The 27,890-nt window shown below is 48.0% G+C and overlaps 1 protein-coding gene across 3 annotated transcripts in view; it reads right to left on the bottom strand.

The window, feature by feature from the left end:
* The window catches only part of LOC138260668 (uncharacterized), a 69,172-nt gene that overhangs the window by 22,483 nt on the left and 18,799 nt on the right, over positions 1 to 27,890 (bottom strand). For 2 of the 3 annotated variants that reach the window (XM_069209181.1, XM_069209182.1), the window contains exons 3-5: positions 24,573 to 24,671; positions 20,256 to 20,326; positions 16,633 to 16,763 (exon numbers count right to left, since the gene is read on the bottom strand). In XM_069209181.1, coding sequence (XP_069065282.1) covers positions 16,633 to 16,763; positions 20,256 to 20,326; positions 24,573 to 24,671 — 301 coding nt within the window. The remainder of the gene's footprint in view (positions 1 to 16,632; positions 16,764 to 20,255; positions 20,327 to 24,572; positions 24,672 to 27,890) is intronic. The other variant, XM_069209188.1, reaches the window with a different exon arrangement.

The following is a 27,890-nucleotide window of genomic DNA, read 5'->3' as shown; positions in this document are numbered from 1 at the left end:
ACTCTGTAAACTAAAGAAAATAGCAATGGGCCCCAAACCTACCAAAGTACAGCTCCAGGAGCTTTTGGCAGAGTTTGAAAAGGCCAACCCCTCTGAGGATGGCAACTCAGAGGATGAAGATAGTGACTTGGAGGGAAATTCCCCCCCTCCAGTCCTACTTAGGGAGAGCAGGGCTTCTCAAGCCCTGACTCCACAAATAATAGTCAGAGATGCTGGTTCCCTCACAGGAGGGACCAACAACTCTGAAATCACTGAGGATAACTCCAGTGAAGAGGACATCCAGTTAGCCAGGATGGCCAAAAGATTGGCTTTGGAAAGACAGATCCTAGCCATAGAGAGGGAAAGACAAGAGATGGGCCTAGGACCCATCAATGGTGGCAGCAACATAAATAGGGTCAGAGATTCTCCTGACATGTTGAAAATCCCTACAGGGATTGTAACTAAATATGAAGATGGTGATGACATCACCAAATGGTTCACAGCTTTTGAGAGGGCTTGTGTAACCAGAAAAGTGAACAGATCTCACTGGGGTGCTCTCCTTTGGGAAATGTTCACAGGAAAGTGTAGGGATAGACTCCTCACACTCTCTGGAAAAGATGCAGAATCTTATGACCTCATGAAGGGTACCCTGATTGAGGGCTTTGGATTCTCCACTGAGGAGTATAGGATTAGATTCAGGGGGGCTCAAAAATCCTCGAGCCAGACCTGGGTTGACTTTGTAGACTACTCAGTAAAAACACTAGATGGTTGGATTCAAGGCAGTGGTGTAAGTAATTATGATGGGCTGTACAATTTATTTGTGAAAGAACACCTGTTAAGTAATTGTTTCAATGATAAACTGCATCAGCATCTGGTAGACCTAGGACCAATTTCTCCCCAAGAATTGGGAAAGAAGGCGGACCATTGGGTCAAGACAAGGGTGTCCAAAACTTCCACAGGGGGTGACCAAAAGAAAGGGGTCACAAAACCTCCCCAGGGGAAAGGTGGTGAGACAGCCAAAAATAAAAATAGTAAAGAGTCTTCTACAGGCCCCCAAAAACCTGCACAGGAGGGTGGGCCCAGAGCCTCTTCACAAAACAATCCTGGGTACAAGGGTAAAAACTTTGATCCCAAAAAGGCCTGGTGTCGAAACTGTAGTCAGTCTGGACACCAAACTGGAGACAAGGCCTGTCCCAAGAAAAGTTCCACTCCAAACTCCAATCCAGGTAACACTGGAATGGCTAGTCTCCAAGTGGGATCAACAGTGTGCCCAGAGCAAATCAGGGTCCACACTGAAGCTACTCTAGTCTCTGAGGGTGGGGTGGATTTAGCCACACTAGCTGCCTGGCCGCCTAACATGCAAAAATACAGGCAGCAGCTCTTTATTAATGGGACAAGTGTAGAGGGCCTGAGGGATACAGGTGCCAGTGTCACCATGGTGACAGAGAAACTGGTTTCCCCTGGCCAATACCTGACTGGAAAAACTTATACAGTCACCAATGCTGACAATCAAACTAAAGCACATCCCATGGCAATGGTAACTTTAGAATGGGGAGGGGTCAATGGCCTGAAACAGGTGGTGGTCTCCTCAAACATCCCAGTAGACTGTCTGCTTGGAAATGACCTGGAGTCCTCAGCATGGGCTGAGGTAGAGCTAAAAACCCATGCAGCCATGCTGGGTATCCCTGAACTGGTGTGTGTAAAAACAAGAGCACAATGCAAGGCACAGGGTGAAAAAGTAGAGCTGGAGTCTGGAAAAATGGCCCAGCCTACCAAGAGAAAAGGAAAGTCAGTTGGGAAACCAACTGCAACACAGTCAGAAAAAGGGAACCTCTCTTCTCAGGAAGAAGTTCTGCCCTCTGAGGGAACTGAGCCTTTGGAGCTTGAACCTTATCAGGTTGAGCTCTTAGGCCCAGGGGGACCCTCAAGGGAGGAGCTGTGTAAGGGACAAGAAACCTGTCCCTCTCTTGAAGGCCTTAGGCAGCAAGCTGCTGAAGAGCCCAAGGGCAAGAAAAATGGAACACATAGGGTCTATTGGGAAGATGGACTCCTGTACACTGAGGCCAGAGACCCCAAACCTGGTGCCACTAGGAGAGTGGTAGTGCCTCAGTCGTTCAGAGAGTTTATTCTGACCTTAGCCCATGATATTCCCCTTGCTGGGCATTTGGGACAAACCAAGACGTGGGAGAGGTTAGTCAACCACTTCTACTGGCCCAATATGTCCCAGAAGGTTAAGGAGTTTTGCCTCTCCTGCCCCACCTGTCAATCCAGTGGTAAGACAGGTGGGCACCCAAAGGCCCCCCTCATTCCACTTCCAGTGGTGGGGGTCCCCTTTGAAAGAGTGGGTGTGGACATAGTTGGTCCACTAGAACCTCCCACAGCCTCAGGAAATATGTACATCCTAGTAGTAGTGGATCATGCTACTAGGTATCCTGAAGCTATTCCCCTTAGGTCGACTACTGCCCCTGCAGTAGCCAAGGCCCTCATTGGTGTCTTTACCAGAGTGGGTTTCCCAAAGGAGGTGGTGTCTGACAGAGGTACCAACTTCATGTCAGCATACCTAAAACACATGTGGAATGAGTGTGGAGTGACTTACAAATTCACTACACCATACCATCCACAAACTAATGGCTTAGTTGAGAGATTCAACAAGACATTAAAGGGCATGATCATGGGGCTCCCAGAAAAACTCAAAAGGAGATGGGATGTCCTCTTGCCATGTCTGCTTTTTGCTTACAGAGAGGTGCCACAGAAGGGAGTAGGATTCTCACCCTTTGAACTTCTGTTTGGTCACCCTGTAAGGGGACCACTTGCTCTTGTTAAAGAAGGCTGGGAGAGACCTCTTCATGAGCCTAAACAAGACATAGTGGACTATGTACTTGGCCTTCGCTCTAGAATGGCAGAGTACATGGAAAAGGCAACCAAAAACCTTGAGGCCAGCCAACAGCTCCAGAAGTTTTGGTATGACCAAAAGGCTGCACTGGTTGAGTTCCAACCAGGGCAGAAAGTCTGGGTTCTGGAGCCTGTGGCTCCCAGGGCACTCCAGGACAAATGGAGTGGCCCTTACCCAGTGCTAGAAAGGAAGAGTCAGGTCACCTACCTGGTGGACCTGGGCACAAGCAGGAGCCCCAAGAGGGTGATCCATGTGAACCGCCTTAAGCTCTTCCATGACAGGGCTGATGTAAATCTGTTGATGGTAACAGATGAGGATCAGGAGGCAGAGAGTGAACCTCTCCCTGATCTTCTGTCATCAGACCCAAAAGATGGCTCAGTAGATGGAGTGATCTACTCAGACACCCTCTCTGGCCAACAGCAAGCTGATTGTAGGAGAGTCCTACAACAGTTTCCTGAACTCTTCTCCCTAACCCCTGGTCAGACACACCTGTGTACCCATGAGGTGGACACAGGAGACAGCATGCCTGTCAAAAACAAAATTTTTAGACAGTCTGACCATGTTAAGGAAAGCATCAAGGTGGAAGTCCACAAGATGCTGGAATTGGGAGTAATTGAGCGCTCTGACAGCCCCTGGGCTAGCCCAGTGGTCTTAGTCCCCAAACCTCACACCAAAGATGGAAAGAAAGAGATGAGGTTTTGTGTGGACTACAGAGGGCTCAATTCTGTCACCAAGACAGATGCTCATCCAATCCCTAGAGCTGATGAGCTCATAGATAAATTAGGTGCTGCCAAATTCTTAAGTACCTTTGACTTGACAGCAGGGTACTGGCAAATAAAAATGGCACCTGGAGCCAAAGAGAAAACAGCATTCTCCACACCTGATGGGCATTACCAGTTTACTGTTATGCCCTTTGGTTTAAAGAATGCCCCTGCCACCTTCCAAAGGTTGGTGAATCAAGTCCTTGCTGGCTTGGAGTCCTTTAGCACAGCTTATTTTGATGATATTGCTGTCTTTAGCTCCACCTGGCAGGATCACCTGGTCCACCTGAAGAAGGTTTTGAAGGCTCTGCAATCTGCAGGCCTCTCTATCAAGGCATCCAAATGCCAGATAGGGCAGGGAACTGTGGTTTACTTGGGCCACCTTGTAGGTGGAGGCCAAGTTCAGCCACTCCAACCCAAGATCCAGACTATTCTGGACTGGGTAGCTCCAAAAACCCAGACTCAAGTCAGGGCATTCCTTGGCTTGACTGGGTACTACAGGAGGTTTGTGAAGGGATATGGATCCATTGTGACAGCCCTCACTGAACTCACCTCCAAGAAAATGCCCAAGAAAGTGAACTGGACTGTGGAATGCCAACAGGCCTTTGACACCCTGAAACAAGCAATGTGCTCAGCACCAGTTCTAAAAGCTCCAGATTATTCTAAGCAGTTCATTGTGCAGACAGATGCCTCTGAACATGGGATAGGGGCAGTTTTGTCCCAAACAAATGATGATGGCCTTGACCAGCCTGTTGCTTTCATTAGCAGGAGGTTACTCCCCAGGGAGCAGCGTTGGAGTGCCATTGAGAGGGAGGCCTTTGCTGTGGTTTGGTCCCTGAAGAAGCTGAGACCATACCTCTTTGGGACTCACTTCCTCGTTCAAACTGACCACAGACCTCTCAAATGGCTGATGCAAATGAAAGGTGAAAATCCTAAACTGTTGAGGTGGTCCATCTCCCTACAGGGAATGGACTTTATAGTGGAACACAGACCTGGGACTGCCCATGCCAATGCAGATGGCCTTTCCAGGTTCTTCCACTTAGAAAATGAAGACTCTCTTGGGAAAGGTTAGTCTCATCCTCTTTCGTTTGGGGGGGGGTTGTGTAAGGAAATGCCTCCTTGGCATGGTTGCCCCCTGACTTTTTGCCTTTGCTGATGCTATGTTTACAATTGAAAGTGTACTGAGGCCTGCTAACCAGGCCCCAGCACCAGTGTTCTTTCCCTAACCTGTACTTTTGTGTCCACAATTGGCAGACCCTGGCATCCAGATAAGTCCCTTGTAACTGGTACTTCTAGTACCAAGGGCCCTGATGCCAAGGAAGGTCTCTAAGGGCTGCAGCATGTCTTATGCCACCCTGGAGACCTCTCACTCAGCACAGACACACTGCTTGCCAGCTTGTGTGTGCTAGTGAGAACAAAACGAGTAAGTCGACATGGCACTCCCCTCAGGGTGCCATGCCAGCCTCTCACTGCCTATGCAAGTATAGGTCAGTCACCCCTCTAGCAGGCCTTACAGCCCTAAGGCAGGGTGCACTATACCATAGGTGAGGGCACCAGTGCATGAGCATGGTACCCCTACAGTGTCTAAACAAAACCTTAGACATTGTAAGTGCAGGGTAGCCATAAGAGTATATGGTCTGGGAGTTTGTCAAACACGAACTCCACAGCACCATAATGGCTACACTGAAAACTGGGAAGTTTGGTATCAAACTTCTCAGCACAATAAATGCACACTGATGCCAGTGTACATTTTATTGCAAAATACACCATAGAGGGCACCTTAGAGGTGCCCCCTGAAACTTAACCGACTGTCTGTGTAGGCTGACTAGTTCCAGCAGCCTGCCACACTAGAGACATGTTGCTGGCCCCATGGGGAGAGTGCCTTTGTCACTCTGAGGCCAGTAACAAAGCCTGCACTGGGTGGAGATGCTAACACCTCCCCCAGGCAGGAGCTGTGACACCTGGCGGTGAGCCTCAAAGGCTCACCCCTTTGTCACAGCCCAGCAGGGCACTCCAGCTTAGTGGAGTTGCCCGCCCCCTCCGGCCCCGGCCCCCACTTTTGGCGGCAAGGCTGGAGGGAACAAAGAAAGCAACAAGGAGGAGTCACTGGCCAGTCAGGACAGCCCCTAAGGTGTCCTGAGCTGAAGTGACTCTAACTTTTAGAAATCCTCCATCTTGCAGATGGAGGATTCCCCCAATAGGGTTAGGATTGTGACCCCCTCCCCTTGGGAGGAGGCACAAAGAGGGTGTACCCACCCTCAGGGCTAGTAGCCATTGGCTACTAACCCCCCAGACCTAAACACGCCCTTAAATTTAGTATTTAAGGGCTACCCTGAACCCTAGAAAATTAGATTCCTGCAACTACAAGAAGAAGGACTGCCCAGCTGAAAACCCCTGCAGAGGAAGACCAGAAGACAACAACTGCCTTGGCTCCAGAAACTCACCGGCCTGTCTCCTGCCTTCCAAAGAACTCTGCTCCAGCGACGCCTTCCAAAGGGACCAGCGACCTCTGAATCCTCTGAGGACTGCCCTGCTTCGACGACGACAAGAAACTCCCGAGGACAGCGGACCTGCTCCAAAAAGACTGCAACTTTGTTTCCAGAAGCAGCCTTAAAGAACCCTGCAACTCCCCGCAAGAAGCGTGAGACTTGCAACACTGCACCCGGCGACCCCGACTCGGCTGGTGGAGAACCAACACCTCAGGGAGGACCCCCGGACTACTCTACGACTGTGAGTACCAAAACCTGTCCCCCCTGAGCCCCCACAGCGCCGCCTGCAGAGGGAATCCCGAGGCTTCCCCTGACCGCGACTCTCTGAAACCTAAGTCCCGACGCCTGGAAAAGACCCTGCACCCGCAGCCCCCAGGACCTGAAGGACCGGACTTTCACTGGAGAAGTGACCCCCAGGAGTCCCTCTCCCTTGCCCAAGTGGAGGTTTCCCCGAGGAAGCCCCCCCTTGCCTGCCTGCAGCGCTGAAGAGATCCCTTGATCTCTCCTTGACTAACCTTGCAAACCCGACGCTTGTTTCTACACTGCACCCGGCCGCCCCCGCGCTGCTGAGGGTGAAATTTCTGTGTGGGCTTGTGTCCCCCCCGGTGCCCTACAAAACCCCCCTGGTCTGCCCTCCGAAGACGCGGGTACTTACCTGCAAGCAGACCGGAACCGGGGCACCCCCTTCTCTCCATTCTAGCCTATGCGTTTTGGGCACCACTTTGAACTCTGCACCTGACCGGCCATGAGCTGCTGGTGTGGTGACTTTGGGGTTGCTCTGAACCCCCAACGGTGGGCTACCTTGGACCAAGAACTGAACCCTGTAAGTGTCTTACTTACCTGGTAAAACGAACAAAAACTTACCTCCCCCAGGAACTGTGAAAATTGCACTAAGTGTCCACTTTTAAAGTAGCTATTTGTGAATAACTTGAAAAGTATACATGCAATTGATATGATTCAAAGTTCCTAATGTACTTACCTGCAATACCTTTCAAACAAGATATTACATGTTAAATTTGAACCTGTGGTTCTTAAAATAAACTAAGAAAAGATATTTTTCTATAACAAAACCTATTGGCTGGATTTGTCTCTGAGTGTGTGTACCTCATTTATTGTCTATGTGTATGTACAACAAATGCTTAACACTACTCCTTGGATAAGCCTACTGCTCGACCACACTACCACAAAATAGAGCATTAGTATTATCTCTTTTTACCACTATTTTACCTCTAAGGGGAACCCTTGGACTCTGTGCATGCTATTCCTTACTTTGAAATAGCACATACAGAGCCAACTTCCTACACTATGCTTTCGCATTTGGGAGGTTAGCGATTGCTCTTCTGTATAAGAGCCTGAAACTGGGTTGGTTGCAGTCTGTTTTGGCACCGAAACCCTGTCTGCATCTTTTTTCGGCTCCGAGGTGACTTTTTTCTTTTTCGGGGCCGAAACCTCTCGGCGTCGATCTTCGTCGGTGCCGCTGTCTCGGCGTCGAGCCGTGTCTACACCGGTATCTCGGTGTCGATGCTTGTCTCCAGCACTTTCTCGGTCCCGAGAAGGCTGCGTGCCGGTGTCTCGACCGGAGTCGGACGATCTCGGCACTGTTTCGGCCTTTTTCGGTGCCGACGGTCGGTCACCGAATTTATGGGTCGAGCCATGGCCTGGTGGCAGTGGCGTCCCCTGGGCCTTGTAAATCTTCTTCTGAGTGGTTTTCGACGTCTTACTCACGGTTTGTGTATCGTCGAATCCTTCGGAGTCCGATTCGTGGATCGAAAAGGTTTCTTCCTCTTCTTGTTCCTCGAACTCTCGGTGGGCTGTCGGCGCGGACGCCATCTGAAGTCTTCTGGCTCGACGGTCTCGGAGTGTTTTTCGGGACCGGAACGCACGACAGGCCTCGCAGGTGTCTTCACTGTGCTCAGGTGACAGGCACAGGTTACAGACCAAGTGTTGGTCTGTATAGGGGTATTTATTGTGGCATTTGGGACAGAAGCGGAACGGGGTCCGTTCCATCGGCGTTCTTCTGCACGCGGTCGGGCCGACCAGCCCCGACGGGGGATCGAAAAACTACCCCGAAGGGCACTGGAGCTCTTCGATCTTTCGACGCGGTGTTGAATCTAACTACGCCGATCCCGAACGCAACAATACCGACGAAAATCTTCCGAAATTAGCTATCTTTCCGTTCCGAAACTCGGAGCGACAGGAACACGTCCGAACCCGATGGCGGAAAAAAAACAATCGAAGATGGAGTCGACGCCCATGCGCAATGGAGACAAAAGGAGGAGTCACTCGGTCCCGTGACTCGAAAGACTTCTTCGAAGAAAAACAACTTGTAACACTCCGGCCCAACACCAGATGGCGAGCTATGCAAAACATGCGTATCTACAGCGACAGATGCCATCGAACAAATATTTTTCCATACAAAAAAACTATTGGCCTGGAATTGTCTCTGAGTGTGTGTTCCTCATTTATTGCCTGTGTGTGTACAACAAATGCTTAACACTATTCCTCTGATAAGCCTACTGGTCGACCACACTACCACAAAATAGAGCATTAGAATTATCTATTTTTGCCACTATCTTACCTCTAAGGGGAACCCTTGGACTCTGTGCATGCTATTTTTTACTTTGAAATAGTACATACAGAGCCAACCTCCTACAAATAGTCTCTCCCACGTCTTGGTCTGTCCCAAATGCCCAGCAAGAGGAATATCATGGGCTACGGTCAGAATGAACTCCCTAAACTCCTGAGGCACTACCACTCTCCTAGTGGCACCAGGTTTGGGATCTCTTGCCTCAGTGTAAAGGAGTCCATCTTCCCAATAGACTCTATGTGTTCCTGTTATCTTTCCATTGGACTCTTCAGCAGCTTGCTGCCTAAGGCCTTCAAGAGAGGGACAGGTTTCTTGCCCCTTAAACAACTGTTCCCTTGAGGGTTCCCCTGGGCCTAGGAGCTCGACCTGATAAGGTTCTAACTCCAGGGACTCAGTTCCCTCAGAGGGCAGAACTTCTTCCTGAGAAGAGAGGTTCTCTTTTTCTTGTTGTGTTGCAACTGGTTCCCCAGTTGTCTTTCCTTTCCTCTTGGAGGGTTGGGCCCTTTTTCCAGGCTCCAACACCACTTTTTCACCCTGAGCCTTGCCCTGTGCCCTTGTCTTGACACACACCAGTTCAGGGATACCCAGCATGGCTGCATGGGTTTTCAGTTCTACCTCAGCCCATGCTGAGGACTCCAGGTCATATCCAAGCAAACAGTCTACAGGGATATTTGAGGAGACCGCCACCTGTTTCAGGCCATTGACCCCTCCCCACTCTAAAGTTACCATAGCCATGGGATGTACTTTAGTCTGATTGTCAGCTTTGGTGACTTAATAAGTTTGTCCAGCCAGGTATTGACCAGGGGAAACCAGTTTCTCTGTCACCATGGTGACACTGGCACCTGTATCCCTCAGGCCTTCTACACTTGTCCCATTAATTAAGAGTTGCTGCCTGTATTTTTGCATGTTAGGGGGCCAGGCAGCCAGTATGGCTAAATCCACCCCACCCTCAGAGACTAATGTAGCTTCAGTGTGACACCTGATTTGCTCTGGGCACACTGTTGATCCCATTTGGAGACTGGCCATTCCAGTGTTAGCTGGAGTAGAGTTTGAAGTGGAACCTTTCTTGGGACAGGCCTTGTCTCCAGTTTGGTGTCCAGGCTGATTACAGCTACGACACCAGGCCTTTTTGGGATCAAAGTTTTTACCCTTGTACCCAAAATTGGATTGTGAAGTGGCTCTGGGCCCACCCTCCTGAGCAGGTTTTTGGGGTCCTGTAGAAGACTCTTTACTATTTTTCCCTTTGGATGTCTCAACACTCTTCCCCAGGGGAGGCTTTGTGACCCCTTTCTTTTGGTCACCCCCTGTGGAAGTCTTGGTCACCCTAGTCTTGACCCAATGGTCCGCCTTCTTTCCCAATTCTTGGGGAGAAATTGGTCCTAGGTCTACCAGATGCTGATGCAGTTTATCATTTGAACAATTACTTAACAGGTGTTCTTTCACAAATAAATTGTACAGCCCATCATAATCATTTACACCACTGCCTTGAATCCAACCACCCAGTGTTTTCACTGAGTAGTCAACAGGCCTGCTAGAGGGGTGACTTATCTATACCTGTAGGCAGTGTGAGGTTGGCATGGCACCCTGAGGGGAGTGCCATGTCGACTTAGTTGTTTTGTCCTCACTAGCACACACAAGCTGGCAAGCAGTGTGTCTGTGCTGAGTGAGGGGTCCCCAGGGTGGCATAAGACATGCTGCAGCCCTTAGAGATCTTCCCTGGCATCAGGGCCCTTGGTACCAGGGGTACCAGTTACAAGGGACTTACCTGGATGCCAGGGTGTGCCAATTGTGGAAACAAAAGTACAGGTTAGGGAAAGAACACTGGTGCTGGGGCTTGATTTGTAGGCCTCAGCACATTTTCAAATCAAAACTTAGCATCAGCAAAGGCAAAAAGTCAGGGGGTAACCATGCCAAGGAGTCATTTCCTTACATTATGACTCCGTGTATTTGTGTCTTGTACATTTGTGGGGACTAGAGGAGCTTGGACTACGGAGGAAGGGTAACAGAGAGGTGCCTAGAGATAAGGGGGTGGGGCTAGGAGCAGCGAGGGGGAGGAGAGGTGGAGGGTCAGGAGGATATGCAAATCTGGTAATGAGCGAGGGAGAGTGAATATCACTTGAGGGTCCAGAAGGGAAGAAATTGCACTTCAGGTCACCACACTGAGGGCAAGAGTACATGTTGGGGATATTCAGGTATGAAGTTATGTGTTGTAATATTGCAGTTTTTGTAGGGGAAGCTCAAAATCAGTTGCTATCAGCACCCTACGCAGGACTCGAGCATCCTCTGGTTTCTGAGCCGTGGCTTCCACTCTACCCCACTTAAGGGTCGCTGCACACCAAAGATGTACATTGGGTAAGGTTGGGGGCTTCCAGTACATGGCAGTAAGTCTCCTGACCATGAGCAGTGCTAGGTCAAGGAAGCAATTTGAGGCGCCGTCATTTTTGGAGCACTGGAAGAGTCCTAGTAGCACTCCCTCTACTGTGCAGTCACACAGCCAGCCAACTCCACTAAAGTGGTCTCAACAGCTCCCCACTGAGCATCTGCCACCTGACAGCTTCAGAACATATGTAACATATCCGCCCACTGTTGGAAGTGGCGTGGACAGTCTGTGGACAACCTGAACATGCGATGTAGCGTAGCCGGGGTTGGGTACGCTCTGTGTAGAATGATATGCTACATGTATGGATTGGATCCTGGCATTCCGTGACCGTTTCCTGGGGTATGGTAATGCCCATTCCTTTTTCGTTAGTTTCCTATCTATATCAGCCTCCCAGCTCCTGCGGGTGGCAGATAGAGGACCATGCCTCGTTTAAGCTAAAGTGCACATGAACCACGTGATAAGACGGTGAGCCCTCCCACCCCTCTCATAAAGTGCGTGTATTAGCTGGCTATGGTCTAGCTCTGTATCTGTGATGCCCCATAGCCTAGTCAGTTCAGCCAGTAAAGGGCCATAGGCCAAAAAGTGTCTGGCTGGGCCCCTTTGTTCTCTTGCAGCCTACCAAATGGTATGATCACTTCTTCCTGAAACAATGTGCCTAATGTGTCCACGCCTAGGACCTCCGATGTCGTCATGCCTGCCCTCCCAATCATATCAGTGAAAGAGACGATGGATCTGATAGGTATTAAAGGTGAGTACTGTGGGATTTGCAGCATCTACCGCAGCCTCCTACAAAAGCTCGCACTGGTCACATGCACCAAGTTATTTTCAGCTCTTGTGAGCCAGGTCCTGGGCAGAAAGATCTGACGGACCATTTCCAGGGTCGGGCGCCCACACCTCCTCCATGTGCAATCCCATCAGCCACCTCACAGGCCACTGGAACTACGCTCCCAAGTAATAGTGCTTGAGGTTTGGGCCTCCCAGGCCTCCTTTGTCCACAGGCAGCTGTAATTTACGGAAAGCCACCCTGCGCCTCCCCTTATTCCAGATTAAACTTCCTAGTGTTGAATGCGGCATGTGAAATGTGGATCAAGGGACCTGCACCGGGAGATTATGAAAGTAATAAAGTAAACGAGGAAGCATCACCATTTTCGACAGTGAGACCCTGCCTTGTGCTGTGAGAGGTAAAGTACTCCAGAACGCCACTTAGGGCCATAGTGATGCTACGGCCTCGGTGAGGCTGCTATCTGTTATGTCTGGCGTGGCGTGGTATATGTGTATGCTAAGATATCTAAAAGTTTGGGGTTCCCAACGCAGCATCTGCTGACCCACCATGTTTACGCGCAGGGCAGCAGGAGTTTCTAGCTCAGCCTATCACAATAGAGGAGATTAGGGACATTATATGAACACTACCCAAAAATAAAGTCCCTGGCCCTGAAAGCTTGGTATACGAGTTTCAGACTGAAACCTGATGCTCAAAAGGTGTATCTGAGTCTGGTAGAACCGAATGAGTAGTTGGAGAGCAGTTTAGTCAACCAGAAATCGACAAAAGAACGGAACTGCTGGTTTTGTTGTGCCTGTTGACCAATAGCCCAGTGGCAACTGGACTTTTGCTGGACTAAAGAGGACTCAAGAGTTGTTAGGTATAGGAAGCTGGCTCTCTATATGGTGCACTAAAATGAAGTTCACCATGCAGAGTCCAGTGGATCTCTAATTGGTTTGCAGAGGCAAAAGTAGATAGGACCAATGCTCTGTTTTGTGGTAGTGTGGGCGAGCAGTTAGGCTTACCAGAGGGTAGTGCTAAGCATTTATTGTATTCACAGAGGCAATAAATGAGACACACTCAAAGAATAAATCTGAAACTAATTTAGAAAAATAATACTTTTGTTTATATATACTTTCAGCCCCAGAACTTGGTTACAAGGCAAGTACATTTTCAAGCATAAATACTTTTTAGTTCTAAAAAAATCAACACTTCAGTGCAAGTTCTTCAATGTTAACCTATGAAGGAAAACAAGGTTCAGCAAACATGTGCTTAACAACGACTTACCAGGCCAATCTCAGAGAGTTAAGGTAAGTACTGGGCACTGATCAGAACCACACCAGCAGGTCTCTCCGGGCAGCACTGGGGCCCCCGGGTGCAGGGGTGCAGCAAGGTGTCGGGTGCCCAATGGTTTTCAGTGGGAATTGGTCCTTGTGAAGACAGGCTGAAGGTTCTGGCTAGGAAGCCAGTCGGGGACAGCATGCAGTAGGTTGTAAACTTGGGGTGCTCTGGATGAAGGTGCACATTTGATCCTTTTCATTAGGGCCTGGATGTGACAGAGGCAGGGGTGTCCTTGGGCATCGGGTATCTCCGTCCAGGAGCACTCGCAGTCAGCGGGTCCTGTGTGTTGAGGCTGCAGGAATTGCAGAGAAGTCCAGTAGAGGTGAAACCAAGGTGGACTCGAGCTCAGGGAAGTTGGAGGACCTAGTTGGCACCAGTGACTCACTTCAGATTGGGCCGTGGGTGACAGGTGCAGTGGTTGCTGGAGGTATCGAATTCTCGCTCACCACAAGGATGCGGGAGAGGGGGCCTGCGTGCACAGGCTGCAGGCAACTTGGGGGAGTCCAAGAAGGATGAAACCTAAAAGGGACTCAGACTCCGGGCAACTGGGAAACATTGCTGGCACCATTCATTGGCTTCACCTCGGGTCGTGGACATCTGGTGCAGAGGTCACTTCGGATGTCGGGTCTTTGCTGTTCCGGAGGATGCAGAATCCTTTCTTGAGACTTTGTTGCAGAGCAGATCCACTGCTCACAGGAGTCTGAGTCTTGTGGAAGGCAGGCAGTCATCCTGGGTTTCTTGGAGGCTCAGCTGCAGGACAAGTCCATCTTTTTGAGCAGGGTCAGTCAAGGTCAGCAGGCAGGCCGGTGGGACTGGTACCAAATCAGATGCTTCTTCTTTTCCTCTTCTGCAGGTGCGACTCCTCTGTGTCCTTTTCTTCTTAGGTCGCCGGGATCGCAGTTCTAGGGTTCAGGGCTGCCACCTAAATACTCAATTTAGGGATGTTACAGGGAGTGCCAGGTGGTAGCCAATGGGCTGACCACCTTTTGGGTGACTACACCCTTCTTATGACCACTTCCGCTGGGAGGTGGGCATAACCCTAACCCTAGTGGCCTAATTCCTTCCAAACAAGATGGAGGAATTTAAAAAGTAGTGTCCACTTCAGCTCGTCCACCTTAGGGGTGAGACCAGCATGAAGTGGGCACACCTGCTAATCTGACTAATTTTCCCGTTTATTCTGCCACCAAAAGTGGGGTCAGGACAGGGGGGTTGGTTATCTCTGCCATCTGGAGAGACCCGAGTTGCATTACAAAGGTCGCTAGGCCTTTAAAGCTCCTCGCCCTGGACTGTCCATCCTGCCTGGGTAAGGTGCTAACACCCCCACTCAGTGTGGGCTTTTGTCTCTGGCCCTCGAGAGCACTGGCTCTCACCTTGGGGTACCAGAAATGTGTCTAAGGTGGTTGAACTGGTTAGCACCATTCATTCAACACACTAGTAGCTGGTAGGTTTTCAGGGGGGACCTTTAAGGTGCCCTCTGAGTGCAGTTATTAATAAATCCCTCACTAGCATCAGCGAGGGTTTAATAATCTAAGATCTTTGGTACCAAACATCCCTATATTCAGAGAAGCCATCATGTAGCTGGGAAACTTGTAGTGGCCAGTGTCCAGCACATGCATTTAAACAGCTTAGTTGGTCACTTTAATATGTCTGAGAATCGACAAAGACATAGCAGGGGCATATTTGCTCGTGCGGATATGCCTTAATATGTAATATAATGCCCCCTGCCTTAGGGCTGTAAAGCCTGTCGTAGTGGTGACTTACATATATTGCATGCAGTGTTTAGGGGGACATGGCACACGGGCTGTGTGCCATGTCATGTTTTCACTTTTGCCTACACCAAGACCCCAAGCCTGCAATGGCAGCCTTTTATGTGCTTGGTGAGGGGACACTTAGGGTGGCACAATTTGTGCTGCATCCCTTAGGGACCCTCCTTAGTACCCCTGGCCCTAGGCACCTGGGGTACCATGTACTAGGAAGTTATAGTGGGTGCTAAAGGTTTTGCTAATTGGAAACATGACTGTGAAGTTTTGAGAGAAAAAGATTTGGCACTGGAGTCATGGTTAGCAGGAACCCAGTGCACTTCAAGTCGAAATTACACCAGAAACCAGGCAAAAAGTGGGGAGGTGACTTTCTACACTAAAGTGCTGCCCTGACACTAACCAGCAAATCAATTCTGCGCAGGCAGTGTTTCAGGTTACCCTCAGTCCCACTAACCAAGTTTAGGGACACTTTCACATTGCAAAAAATGTTACATTTATGAATAACACACCCAAAAATAGCACTAAGAAATGGGGACATGTAGTTTAAAATGTTATCTTAAAATCCTCAGTCTAGTGCATAACTTGTACAGTAACCACACAGATTGCGAACGTAAAAGCAGTTAGGCAAAATCAATTTTGTTACTCATTTATTTTAAAACAGCTAACATATATTGACAAAGTCAATAGTCGTGGCAGGTCTCAGGTGTATGTCAGTTGTGTTGTATATCTGGATGCAATAACAAACAGCTCAGAGATGAAGCAAAATACCAGTCGGTGGCACACTATGGGAATCACCGAAATGTTGTTTACATGTTCAAGTCACACCTCTTAGAACCCCACCTTTTTTTCAATCCACGTAAAGTCCTGTCTGCACATATTCTATATGACTCATTGCAGCCTGGGTGGAACATTTTTTCCAAAGTCGGGGCTGCACACAGTGCCAGAGACTGGACAAGTGCACACCTAAAAGGGCCTGAAGTTGTCACACCGTACAATTTGCACACAAATGTAACTGTTGAACACATTCGTGCAATAAGATATAGAACAGTTTTTAATGTGTTTAAATATTTGAAGACTACATTAACACAATTGCGTTATGACGCTTCTTGCTTTCTCATTAAATTCTTTATTACAATTTGCTTCAAAAAGCATGATTTGCCAATCTTTTCTCACATTTTTCTTGCTGGGTGGGGGATTCCGCTTGACCCCTAAATCCCACTTTTGTTCAGCGAGCTTGTTCGCTTCGCTCGCTACATAAAAGCCATCCCCAACTTCTACATCTCACCACTTTCAAATGTCACCAGCTGCAACTGCTTACACCTAGTGGTCTCCTTTTCCAGTGGTAGAAGTGTACATATTCCGATTGATTGACATCGCAAGACATTGTCGGCAAACAGAGAGAACAGCATCTAAAGAGCCTGCTCCACGTTGTCACTCAAGTCTTACCTAACCTCTAGCAAATTATACAAAAATATAAATTATCTCTACTACAAATCAAACTTCAGAACTGGCCACAGCATAGATCTGCAAACAGAATCAAAGCAAAACTCTTTGGCTATGCATTCTAAAGAAAATAAAATGATAAACAGGATTATTCTTGTCTAGATCAGGACTATTTCAAGGACTATTCAGATGTGTGCAGTCTAAGGTAAAAACGATAATGAGGTGGCATCTCACATTACCTGCAGAACCACTGGAACCAGCCATAGGGGTCTTGAGGTGTGATCCAGCCGTGGCTCTCCCACATGTCCAGGCTGCCACCACACTTCACCTTGTAGGTATTGAGATCTTCTCTGTACACCGCGGAAGCCACCTGTAAGGGAGCGCGTATAGTGAGTGCACAAGAGAAGAGAGCCAACAGTCTCTACTAGTCGTCTATTTTTTATACTATTGCCTCCACAAGAAGGGAGGAATTATTGCATGGCAAAAAACTGAAAACAAGTTGCATCATTAATTGAGGCTCACTCAGTACAGCGAGGGACTTGTTTTGGGTTCTGAGCTCACAGGCTTTACACAGATAAATAACACACAACACTCAAGCGTTCCTGCGGTCTCCTGGGATGGACCCGTGTACGAAGTTGGCTCTGTATATACTATTTCAAAGTAAGGAATAGTGTGCACAGAGTCCAACGGTTCCCCTTAGAGGTAAGATAGTGGCAAAAGTAGATAATTCTAATGCTCTATTTTGTGGTAGTGTGGTCGAGCAGTAGGCTTATCAGAGGGTAGTGTTAAGCATTTGTTGTACACACACAGGCAATAAATGAGGAACACACGCTCAAAGACTTACTCCAGGCCAATAGGTTTTTATATTGAAAAATAACTTTTCTACGTTTATTTTAAGAACCACAGGTTCAGGATTTACAGTTATTACTTTAAACGTAAGGTACTTCACTTAGATAATTTAGGAACTTTGAATAAAAGCAATAACACATACAGTCTTTGTAAAAATGGCAATAAGTTATTTTCAAAGTGGCCACAATGCAGAAATCAACAGTTCCTGGGGGAGGTAAGTAAAGGTTAGTTTTGAAGGTAAGTAAAACACTTACAAGTATCAAGTTTGGGGCATGGGCAGCCCACCGTTGGGGGTTCAAGGCAACCCCAAAGTTACCACACCAGCAGCTGAAGGCCGGTCCGCTGCAGAGGTCAAGGAGGTGCCCAAAACACATAGGCACCTATGAGGAACAGGGGTGCTCCGGTTCCAGTCTGCTAGAAGGTAAGTACTTGCGTCCTCAGGGGCAGAACAGGGGGGTTTTGTAGAGCACCAGGGGGGACACAAGAAGGCACAGAAGGAACACCCTCAGCGGCAAAGGGGCGGCCGGGTGCAGTGTGGAAACAGGCGTCGGGTTTTAGATTGAAAACAATGGAGGGACCCAGAGGTCACTTCAACTATGCAGGCAGGCACAGGGGGAGCTCCTCGGGGTAGCCATCACCTGGGCTAGGCAGAGGGTCGCCTGGGGGTCACTCCTGCCCTGGAGTTCGGTTCCTTCAGGTCCTGGGGGCTGCGGGTGCAGTGTTGGCTCCAGGCGTCGGGTCCCTTGTTACAGGCTGTCACGTTCAGGGGGAGCCTCTGGATTCTCTCAGCAGGCGTCACTGTGGGGGCTCGTCTCTGGTTACTCGCAGGCTCGCAGCTGCCAGGGAGTCCTCCCTGAGATGTTTGTTTTCTGCAGGTCCAGCCAGGGGCGTCGGGTGCAGAGTGTGAAGTCTCACGCTTCCAGCGGGTAACGTGCAGTCTTTGAAGGTTGTTTCTTTGTTGCAAAGAAGTTGCAGGTTTTGAACAGGGGCCGCTGTTCACTGGAGTTTCTTGGTCCTGTAGTCCAGGGCAGTCCTCTGAGGCTTCAGAGATCGCTGGTCCCTGTCGGATGCGTCGCTGGAGCAGGTTTTCGAAGTTGGAGACAGGCCGGTAGGGCTGGGGCCAAATCAGTTGTCATCTTCCTCCTTCTCTGCAGGCTTGTAGGTCAGCAGTCCTTCTTCTTTATTCAGGTTGCAGGAATCTGATTTCCTGGGATCTGGGGAGCCCCTAAATACTGAATTTAAGGGGGTGTTTAGGTCTGGGAGGGCAGTAGCCAATGGCTACTGTCTTGAGGGTGGCTACACCCTATTTGTGCCTCCTCCCTGAGGGGAGGGGGGCACATCCCTATTCCTATTGGGGGAATCCTCCAAAACCAAGATGGAGGATTTCTAAAGGCAGGGGTCACCTCAGCTCAGGGCACCTTAGGGGCTGTCCTGACTGGTGGGTTACTCCTCCTTGTTTTTCTCATTATCTCCCCGGGACTTGCTGCCAAAAGTGGGGGCTGTGTCCAGGGGGCGGGCATCTCCACTAGCTGGAGTGCCCTGGGGCACTGTAACACGAAGCCTGAGCCTTTGAGGCTCACTGCTAGGTGTTACAGTTCCTGTAGGGGGGAGGTGTTAAGCACCTCCACCCAGAGCAGGCTTTTGTTTCTGTCCTCAGAGAGCACAAAGGCTCTCACCCCAGGGGGTCAGAAACTCGTCTCTCAGCAGCAGGCTGGCACAGACCAGTCAGTCCTGCACTGAAGGATTGGGTAAAATACAGGGGGCAACTCTAAGATTCCCTCTGTGTGCATTTTTTAATAAATCCAACACTGGAATCAGTGTGGGTTTATTATTCTGAGAAGTTTCATACCAAACTTCCCAGTATTCAGTGTAGTCATTATGGAGCTGTGGAGTTCGTTTTTGACAAACTCCCAGACCATATACTTAATATGGCCACACTGTACTTACAATGTCTAAGAATAGACAGACACTGTAGGGGCATATTGCTCATGCAGCTGTGCCCTCACCCGTGGTATAGTGCACCCTGCCTTAGGGCTGTACGGCCTGCTAGAGGGGTGACTTACCTATGCCACAGGCAGCATTTTGTGTGCATGGCATCCCGAGGGGGATGCCATGTTGACTTTGCCTTTTTCTCCCCACCAACACACACAATCTGCAATGGCAGTGTGCATGTGTTAGGTGAGGGGTCCCTTAGGGTGGCACAATACATGCTGCAGCCCTTAGGGACTTCCCTGGTCACAGGGCCCTTGGTACCACTGGTACCTTTTACAAGGGACTTATCTGTGTGCCAGGGGTGTGCCAATTGTGGAAACTTGGTACATTTTAGGTGAAAGAACACTGTTGCTGGGGCCTGATTAGCAGGGTCCCAGCACACTTCTCAGTCAAGTCAGCATCAGGCAAAAAGTGGGGGGTAACTGCAACAGGGGGCCATTTCCTTACAACCCGGCTCAGCATAAGCTGAGAGAATCATGTTAGGGGTAGAGAGTAAGGGTCTGGGATACTCTCAGAGAACCGGTTGCTAATTTTCTTTGGGGACACCAGCCTTGTTGAGCAGTGGAGAAGTGTATCAGTGATAGCAACATACTGATGCTTCCTCCATCTATCCAAGAATCCCTCTCTACTTCACCACACCCCTTTATCTCCCTACCCTCTCCCCACCTTCTACTCTTCAACCACCTACCTTGGTCTCTCCCATGTGTGCTCTTCTTGCATCCTGTCTCCTTGCACGCTCCTTTTCATGCTATCTCAGCCTTTTTCACCATTCCTTAGTGGGCAGAATCTCACGTGTTAGTTCCTTCAACCTTCGTGTCTTTCTCCTACTGTTTCTTCGTCTCATGTGCACCATAACAGTAAGAAGTAAAACTCTTATCTTTGCTCATTGGTTTGCTCACATCTAAACGCCTTCCTTCAAATTCACACCTGAGTCTCCTCACACTTACTTTTTTATTCTCTTGAGTGGACAATATACCCCTACATACGCTGAAGCACTCCCTCCCTTCCATACATCTCTTACCTGCTTAGGGATATCCAATCCCTCCAGCCAGTCTTTCGGAAGCTCGCGCCACACGTCCTTGTAGTTTTGTTCTACAAATAAAAGTGGAATTGTTTAGAATTGCAGATCAGAGAATGTTAGACCTCCCTTGTAGACCTCGCTCCTCTTGAGAGCTAATTAGCCCCCACCCCACCTCCTCGCCCCAAGCAAGCCACTGCCAGTCCCCCACCACCTCGGCCCGCTCATGGTGGCAGAATACCAATACAACCGAAGATCCTTCATTGGAATGACATGAACGAGAACTATTGCTATAAAATTACACACAGGGTGGGTGCATCCTGTTCAGACTGACCGCAGAACATGTTTATCACCACAGCAACAAAAGCGTATCAATAAAGCACCACATCAACATGTGGAAGAACCATTGCAATAACAGGGACAGCTGGTATTTACAACAGCTTTAAAGAAGCGTTAAAAAAGAACATTTGAAGCTGTATCAAATTTACAATATTTTCTGAAACGTATACAATTAACTGATTGAAAATGAATGTAAGTTGACAATATTTAAAAATAGAAATTAAACTAAATTAAAATTAAAGGTAAACTATTTAGACGTCCATCAATGTATCACTTCTAAAAAGGTTAGGTATCTTTAATGATATTTGATCATTTTGTTAAATTTAACTCGCAATAACAATTATTTTGAAACCAATGCATGTTCGTGCACAAAGCTGTAACTGAAGTAAAAATGAACTCTGAAACTTTAAAAAACATGAGATGCCAAAATCTATGTGTCATGAACATAAAGCAGTGGTGCTCCAGCTGTTCACTGGAACTCTGCAATGGAGCTGCAGCAGAGCACGTGGAGTCTGCTGACAGATGCTACTTGGCTAGAAGCAGACACCTTACTCCCCACACCAGACTTTCTCTCTCACATGAAGAAAATATTTATGAATTCATGGGAAATGCCCTCATCGAAGATTGTGGAGCACTAACCATCATTCCCAAGAGAAGATTATAAGAGAAACACTGTTCTTTCAAAGGTGATTCTTCAAATCCCAAGAGAGGATCAACCTATTTCACGGGGTGAAATCCTCCTAAAACTCATCACAATTCCTAAAATAAGCGCGGCAGCACCAACAAGTGATTGATGACCCTTTCTCTATGCTCTTGTTTGTGACCCTCAAAACCAGGTTTTCACTACTATGCAGTTTTATGGGACGAAAATGGCAGAGTTTTCACAAAAAACATCCAACATGGATGCTCTTTGTATCCTCCCACCTAAAGACATCTTTCAGCTTTGTGAATTTCACCCAAAATTGTAATGCTTGGATTTGCAACAGCAATACAAAGCAACGGGGACACCCGACACCTAATGACGGGGGAGGAGTCGGGCACTCTGCTTTGCACTGGGCCCCATAACTCCACCATGACCAACAAATAACTGCCCATGCATTTCCCGCTGGAAAATGTTGCTTCATCATTTTAGTATGAGATGAAATAGAGGACATTCACCTTAATCCAACACCTCTGATGAGCTGTACTTGTCCACATCATTCTGCCCCAAGGGATCCTGAAGGAACAATAGTATTTCCAGTCCACTCTGCGTCTCCTGAGCGACCGAGGGGCCACTCAATGTCTCTAGGAAACTCGGCTGATGGAATAAGAAGGTGAGTTTACTTCCTAGGCTTGTGGTTTAATCTCTATTCACAGCATTTGGTCAGGCTGCATTTGTCGGTGCTCGGAGATTATAACCAGTGGGACACAGTTATTTGGCAAGATAAATGTTTCTCCCCAGTGGTCACTCAAGGCTTTTCTTCTGCCCCAGGTGTCTCTCTCAGGACATTATGTGGTGAGTATGAAGAGCCTGGTTGAAGTTCACAGGCAATCCCTCCTCTGTGGGGTTTTTATAAACTTACAATACAATCTTAAATCAATAAAACATTTCATATTTGTGTACAGACTAAAGCATTTATTAAGAGTCTGGCATATAAAATATTACAATTGCATCAGACCATGTTAGAAGCCCTGGTTTAAACAACACTAGTGAAATATATTATTGACGTGCACTTGCCAAACCAGAATATGCAAACAACACATGCAGTAAATCTTGTGTGGCACAGGAATAATGAGTAGAATGTGTTCCGATGGTAGTCGAAATATTAGATCATAAATTATCAGTGATGTGTGATCCTCCGGGGTTAAAATTAATAAAAAAAGATGAACATGCATATTTAAGTTAGCTTTATCATACAACTGCATATTGGAGGCTGGCAAGAACTTACAAAACAACCCCAATAGTTTAATTCCCATACAAACATTAAATTATGAATGTGGCTCTGAACTTTATTACATCTTTTGATCTAGTGTTTAAAACTATCGTTAGGCATGTCATAACTTAATAAGTCACAGTTAAGTGTCAAATTTAATCCCAGCATTTTGTGCAATATGATAAAGAGATGATGCTTCTCCTATGATAGATATATCTAAATGACAAGGTGTTTTCGGGAAGTAGAATCAGTTGTATTTAAGAAGTACCCCAATCCTATGAGTTGTCAGTATCCACAATACAAAATACCCACCATGTCTCGCTCTGGTCTTAATGCTTCATCTACCAATTTATCCTTATCATCAAAAAGTACTTCAGAAGCGTGCTTTCAACCAAAGACAATATTTGATAATCAGAAATTTTATGACACTTGAAACTACATAATAAAATCTCGAGGGGATTATTGTAGGATCTTGACAGAAGCTTAATGAAGAATCACAGATCACAATGAGTAAATTTATCCAAATGAGACAGTTGTTATGTAGTTAAAACTCTTAAACCAACCATTTCTAAGGCATGATCTTGTGTTGAGAGTTGTTTGGAAGACGTTTGACCACTGAGGACAGAACATTTTGGATGGCGATCTTCATAGCTGATACTGGAAGGTCAGTTACCTTAGGTTAAGGCATATTCATGTGAGGAACGGCGCAATTCATCGCCAGAGGTGGAATTAGCCCCAGATAATAACGACTGTGGTTGTCGCTGATCAGAAGAGAAGCGCAGGCAGCCAGCTGGTGATAGTCTTGAGTCACAACAAGAGTGTAAGCGAAGCAGGGCTCCTACACTTCTGAATCCACTATTATGCTCATGTGACACAGATGGTTTACAATAATCTAAATGAGTAGGAGAGGAAGCCTCGGCCACCTGAGCACCAGCAAAGTAATCAAGGATGGTTTGTGTCTTCCTTTGTGAGTGCGCATGTTCAGATAAATCAACAACATTTGGTGGAACATTCAAATTAGATTTAGGAGAAAATAAGGGAGATGGCAAAATATAACAACCTTATATCTCAAAATTCTGTTTTGTATGGGGGGAGGATTATATAGTAATTACACGAGAGGGTTCATATAAGATCAGAAAATTCTAAAACTAGACATAAAAACGTAGACAGCAGGTTTAAAAGACTGTATGTGAAGAATAGCATCAAATACATGGAATCCTTGTGTAGAATCACAATCAAGTACAACATACAGATTACTGCTGCCACCGTGTGGACTCTTTATGAATCCCATTTGTTCACTGCTGCCACCATGTGGCCTCTTTTGGAATCCCACTAGTTGTACAGCTTATAAATCAAATGCTCAGAGTACTTTGTGGATCAAGGAATTACCACCTTCAGCCTCCACACTCACTGCTTTCGTTCTTTTGTCTGCCCACAGTGCCCAAGGCCCAGGAGCCAGAATAAGAAATACAAATGCGCTGAGAAGAAAGCTGAAAATACTCTGCTGCCTTCCTGCACCCCTACTGCTAAGACTCCCCCCACCTAGGGCACTACCGAACCCTGCTCCCCAAGATGAGCAAGAGCAACCCGGCGGGTTTGTCTGGCTGTTCAGTGCCTGGTTGTGGGAGTCAGGGGTCACCTACGTCACCCTCCATAAAGTAAAAGCAGAATTTAAAGATGTGCTTCTGGGCACCTTCTGCCAGGGACCACAGATGGCCTTTCCCCATCAAGATTGTCCCCATTGGCCACCAACATTATCTAACAAAGGAGTGTGGACCAACATTATCTAACTGTAACAGGGGACACAAGCACCCTCTCCAAGGGGCCAAAGTTACTGCCTCCAGGGTCCCCAGACACATGCTCAGGTAGGAACACTCTCCTGTGTGCACAGCCACCCACTCCAACAGATATACTCTCTCGCCACAGATACTTTTCACTATGAGCAGATACCACCTCCCATGGACAGCAACAGGCCACTGCCCACAGATACCCTCACAAACACACAAACGCCCAGGAGCCAGGGCCTCTCATAATAACATATTTGTGCAACACAGAGCTCGATACTCACTGGTCACTCCAGAATAGATGGGTCGAAAATAGGTGCCTCCAAAACTTCCCGCTTGCAGCACCTCCTTTGGCGTCATGTTTGGACGAAAGTTCGAAAAATCTGAAAGTATAGTGAACAGTTAGTTACAGGGAGATAACTGGGTCCAGCAGTCACTTGCTAGAAGCAAGATCTCCCTTTACCTGTAGAAAAAGTCACCCATCGACCGTGGTTTCATCAGTTATTGGAGTTTTGACAGCTGGATAAGGAGCAGCAGAGAGAACATGTTCATTGCACCAGAGTGACTGAAACATGGCGCTCTGTGCACAGAGCTTTACTGAAGGTGTACGGTTGGCTGAAACTAGATAGCAGAAACCATGATCGGAAGATGAACGGGCTCTTAGGAACAAGTTATAGGCTCTGTGTCTTGGTCTGGGAGCGAGCTGCGGGAAGGGCGTGATATGCACACAGGGCAGAGGCTGATTCCCTGGGGCAGAAGCATGGTACCGAGGACTGGCATGTCATGGGCAGAAGCTGCAGAGAGAAGGGTTGGAACTCCCTGAAAAGCCGTGCTATAGCCCTGGTCACATTCTAAGATGGCGGCCCCTATCCAAGGTGGCAGGGTCCATTCTTCCACCATTAAAATCCAGCTCACCTTAAGTTACGCTATTGTTCTTATAAAAAAAGGCCTATGGACTCAAGACCTGCAAACCCTATATTCTCCCCAAGAATAGGAACTCTTTTTGCTTTGGGTATTCTCTTCTTCTATCTTTTTTTTCTGCATTACAATTGATATTTAAGAATAACACAAGCTCTGCTCGCGGACTCAAAACTATGAAATTTAGAGGATCAGCACATGCATGTTCTCCTGAGGGCAGGGTCCTAATAAAGTCCCCCTTTCTTGGTCTTTGTTATTTACACCTTCCCATTAAATCTCATTTTAGCAACCTGAATCTGCTGCCTCTGGGGATGGGTCCCTGTTTGCCTCAGGTGTTGCTTCCCAAGGGTAGACTTGTTTGTCCTCAGTGTGGCTGTGGGAGGAGCAGGGAGTGGCTTGGGGTTGGCATGCCCTGTTATCCGGTGCTGCCTCTCCAGGGTAAACATGTTTGTCCTCGGTGTGGCTGTGGGAGGAGCAGGGTGTGGCTTGGGTGGGCATGCCCTCCCATCTGGTGCTGCTTCCCAAGGGTAGTCTTATTTGCTAGTCTGGTGCTGCCTCTAAGACATCGCTGTGCAATTGGATCCGATACTCACAAGAGTGGAGTGGTGGTGGATACATCTAACTGGGAGAATACTTTGTGACGTCATTGTATTCATCACACTTTATACACATATTTACAAGGTGAGGCACGGGGAATTATTCAAATTAAGGATAAATAGCTGTAGATAACAGGGATGCTTTTTACCAGTGACCTCGAGATGTGTTCGATGTCACTCTGAACCAAGAGGTAAAAAGCATATTTTTTATTTACAGGTACCGATCAAAAAGCCTATATTATTTCTGCGTCCTCTCACAGCCAGGTCCTCTTCCCCTGGTCATTTAGACAGTACAGGGTTGGAATAGTCTTTGGGAGAAATACACAACACGGCCACACCCTCTCAACCCCATGCTGTACAAACATGCAAAATAACCAATAGCTGGTGTCCTGCCCCCCACACCAGCCCCTGGCTATCTCTTCCCTCCCCAGCCAACTGTCTAGACGACTTCCCACGCCGCCTGGAGAGGTCTCTTCCGCCTCCAAAATATCTGAAAATAAGATATCTGGTGTTCTGCTACCAACCCTACCTCCGGTACCGTTGTCCCTTCCACCCAAGTATGGAAAGGTGATGGCCTACGAGGCTAAAGGGCACAGGCGCCTGGGGTTCACTTGTAGTATCCATTGTGGGTGCAGGTGAGCAGTCACTGTGTCAATCTGTCCTATACGGGGTTACCCCTTAACTCCTCAGAAATTATATACGGACGTTTTAAGACAGGACACTAGCAGTTGGCAAAATAATTGTTAGGGTGACTGTAGGAAGTTGGCTCTGTATGCACTATTTCAAAGTAAGGAATAGTATGCACAGAGTCCAAGGGTTCCCCTTAGAGGTAAGATAGTGGCAAAAAGAGATAATACGAATGCTCCATTTTGTGGTAGTGTGGTCGAGCAGTAGGCTTATCAAAGGAGTAGTGTTAAGCATTTGTTGTACATACACATAGGCAATAAATGAGGAACACACACTCGGAGACAATTCCAGGCCATTAGGTTTTTGTATAGAAAAATACCTTTTCTTAGTTTATTTTAAGAACCACAGGTTCAAATTCTACATGTAATATCTCACTTGAAAGGTATTGCAGGTAAGTACTTTAGGAACTTTGAATAATCACAATAGCATATATACTCTTTACATAAAACACATATAGCTATTTTAAAAGTGGACACAGTGCAATTTTCACAGTTCCTAGGGGAGGTAAGTTATTGTTAGTTCTTGCAGGTAAGTAAACCACCTACGGGGTTCAAATTGGGGTCCAAGGTAGCCCACCGTTGGGGGTTCAGAGCAACCCCAAAGTCACCACACCAGCAGCTCAGGGCCGGTCAGGTGCAGACTTCAAAGTGGTGCCCAAAACACATAGGCTTCAATGGAGAAGGGGGTGCCCCGGTTCCAGTCTGCCAGCAGGTAAGTACCCACGTCTTCGGAGGGCAGACCAGGGGGGTTTGTAGGGCACCGGGGGGGGGACACAAGTCCACACAGAAAGTACACCCTCAGCAGCGCGGGGGCGGCCGGGTGCAGTGGGCAAACAAGCGTCGGGTTTGTAATAGGAATCAATGGGAGACCAAGGGGTCTCTTCAGTGGTGCAGGCAGGCAAGGGGGGGCTCCTCGGGGTAGCCACCACCTGGGCAAGGGAGAGGGCCTCCTGGGGGTCACTCCTGCACTGGAGTTCCGATCCTTCAGGTCCTGGGGGCTGCGGGTGCAGGGTCTTTTCCAGGCGTCGGGATCTTAGAGTCAGGCAGTCGCGGTCAGGGGGAGCCTCGGGATTCCCTCTGCAGGCGTCGCTGTGGGGAGGTCAGGGGGGACAACTTTGGTTACTCACAGTCTTGGAGTCGCCTGGGGGTCATCCCTGTAGCGTTGTTACTTCACCAGTCGAGTCGGGGTCGCCGGGTGCAGTGTTGCAAGTCTCACGCTTCTGGCGGGAATTGCAGGGGTCTTTAAAGTTGCTCCTCTGGAAACAAAGTTGCAGTCTTTGTTGAACAGGGCCGCTGTTCTCGGGAATTTCTTGGTCCTTTTAGAGCAGGGCAGTCCTCTGAGGATTCAGAGGTCGCTGGTCCTGGGAAAAGCGTCGCTGGAGCAGTTTTCTTCCGAAGGGGG

The sequence above is a fragment of the Pleurodeles waltl genome, chromosome 2_1, assembly GCF_031143425.1.
Source record: "Pleurodeles waltl isolate 20211129_DDA chromosome 2_1, aPleWal1.hap1.20221129, whole genome shotgun sequence".
Lineage (NCBI taxonomy): Eukaryota > Metazoa > Chordata > Amphibia > Caudata > Salamandridae > Pleurodeles > Pleurodeles waltl.
Note: the sequence above shows the minus strand (reverse complement) of the source record. Positions and strands in the feature narration are given on the sequence as shown.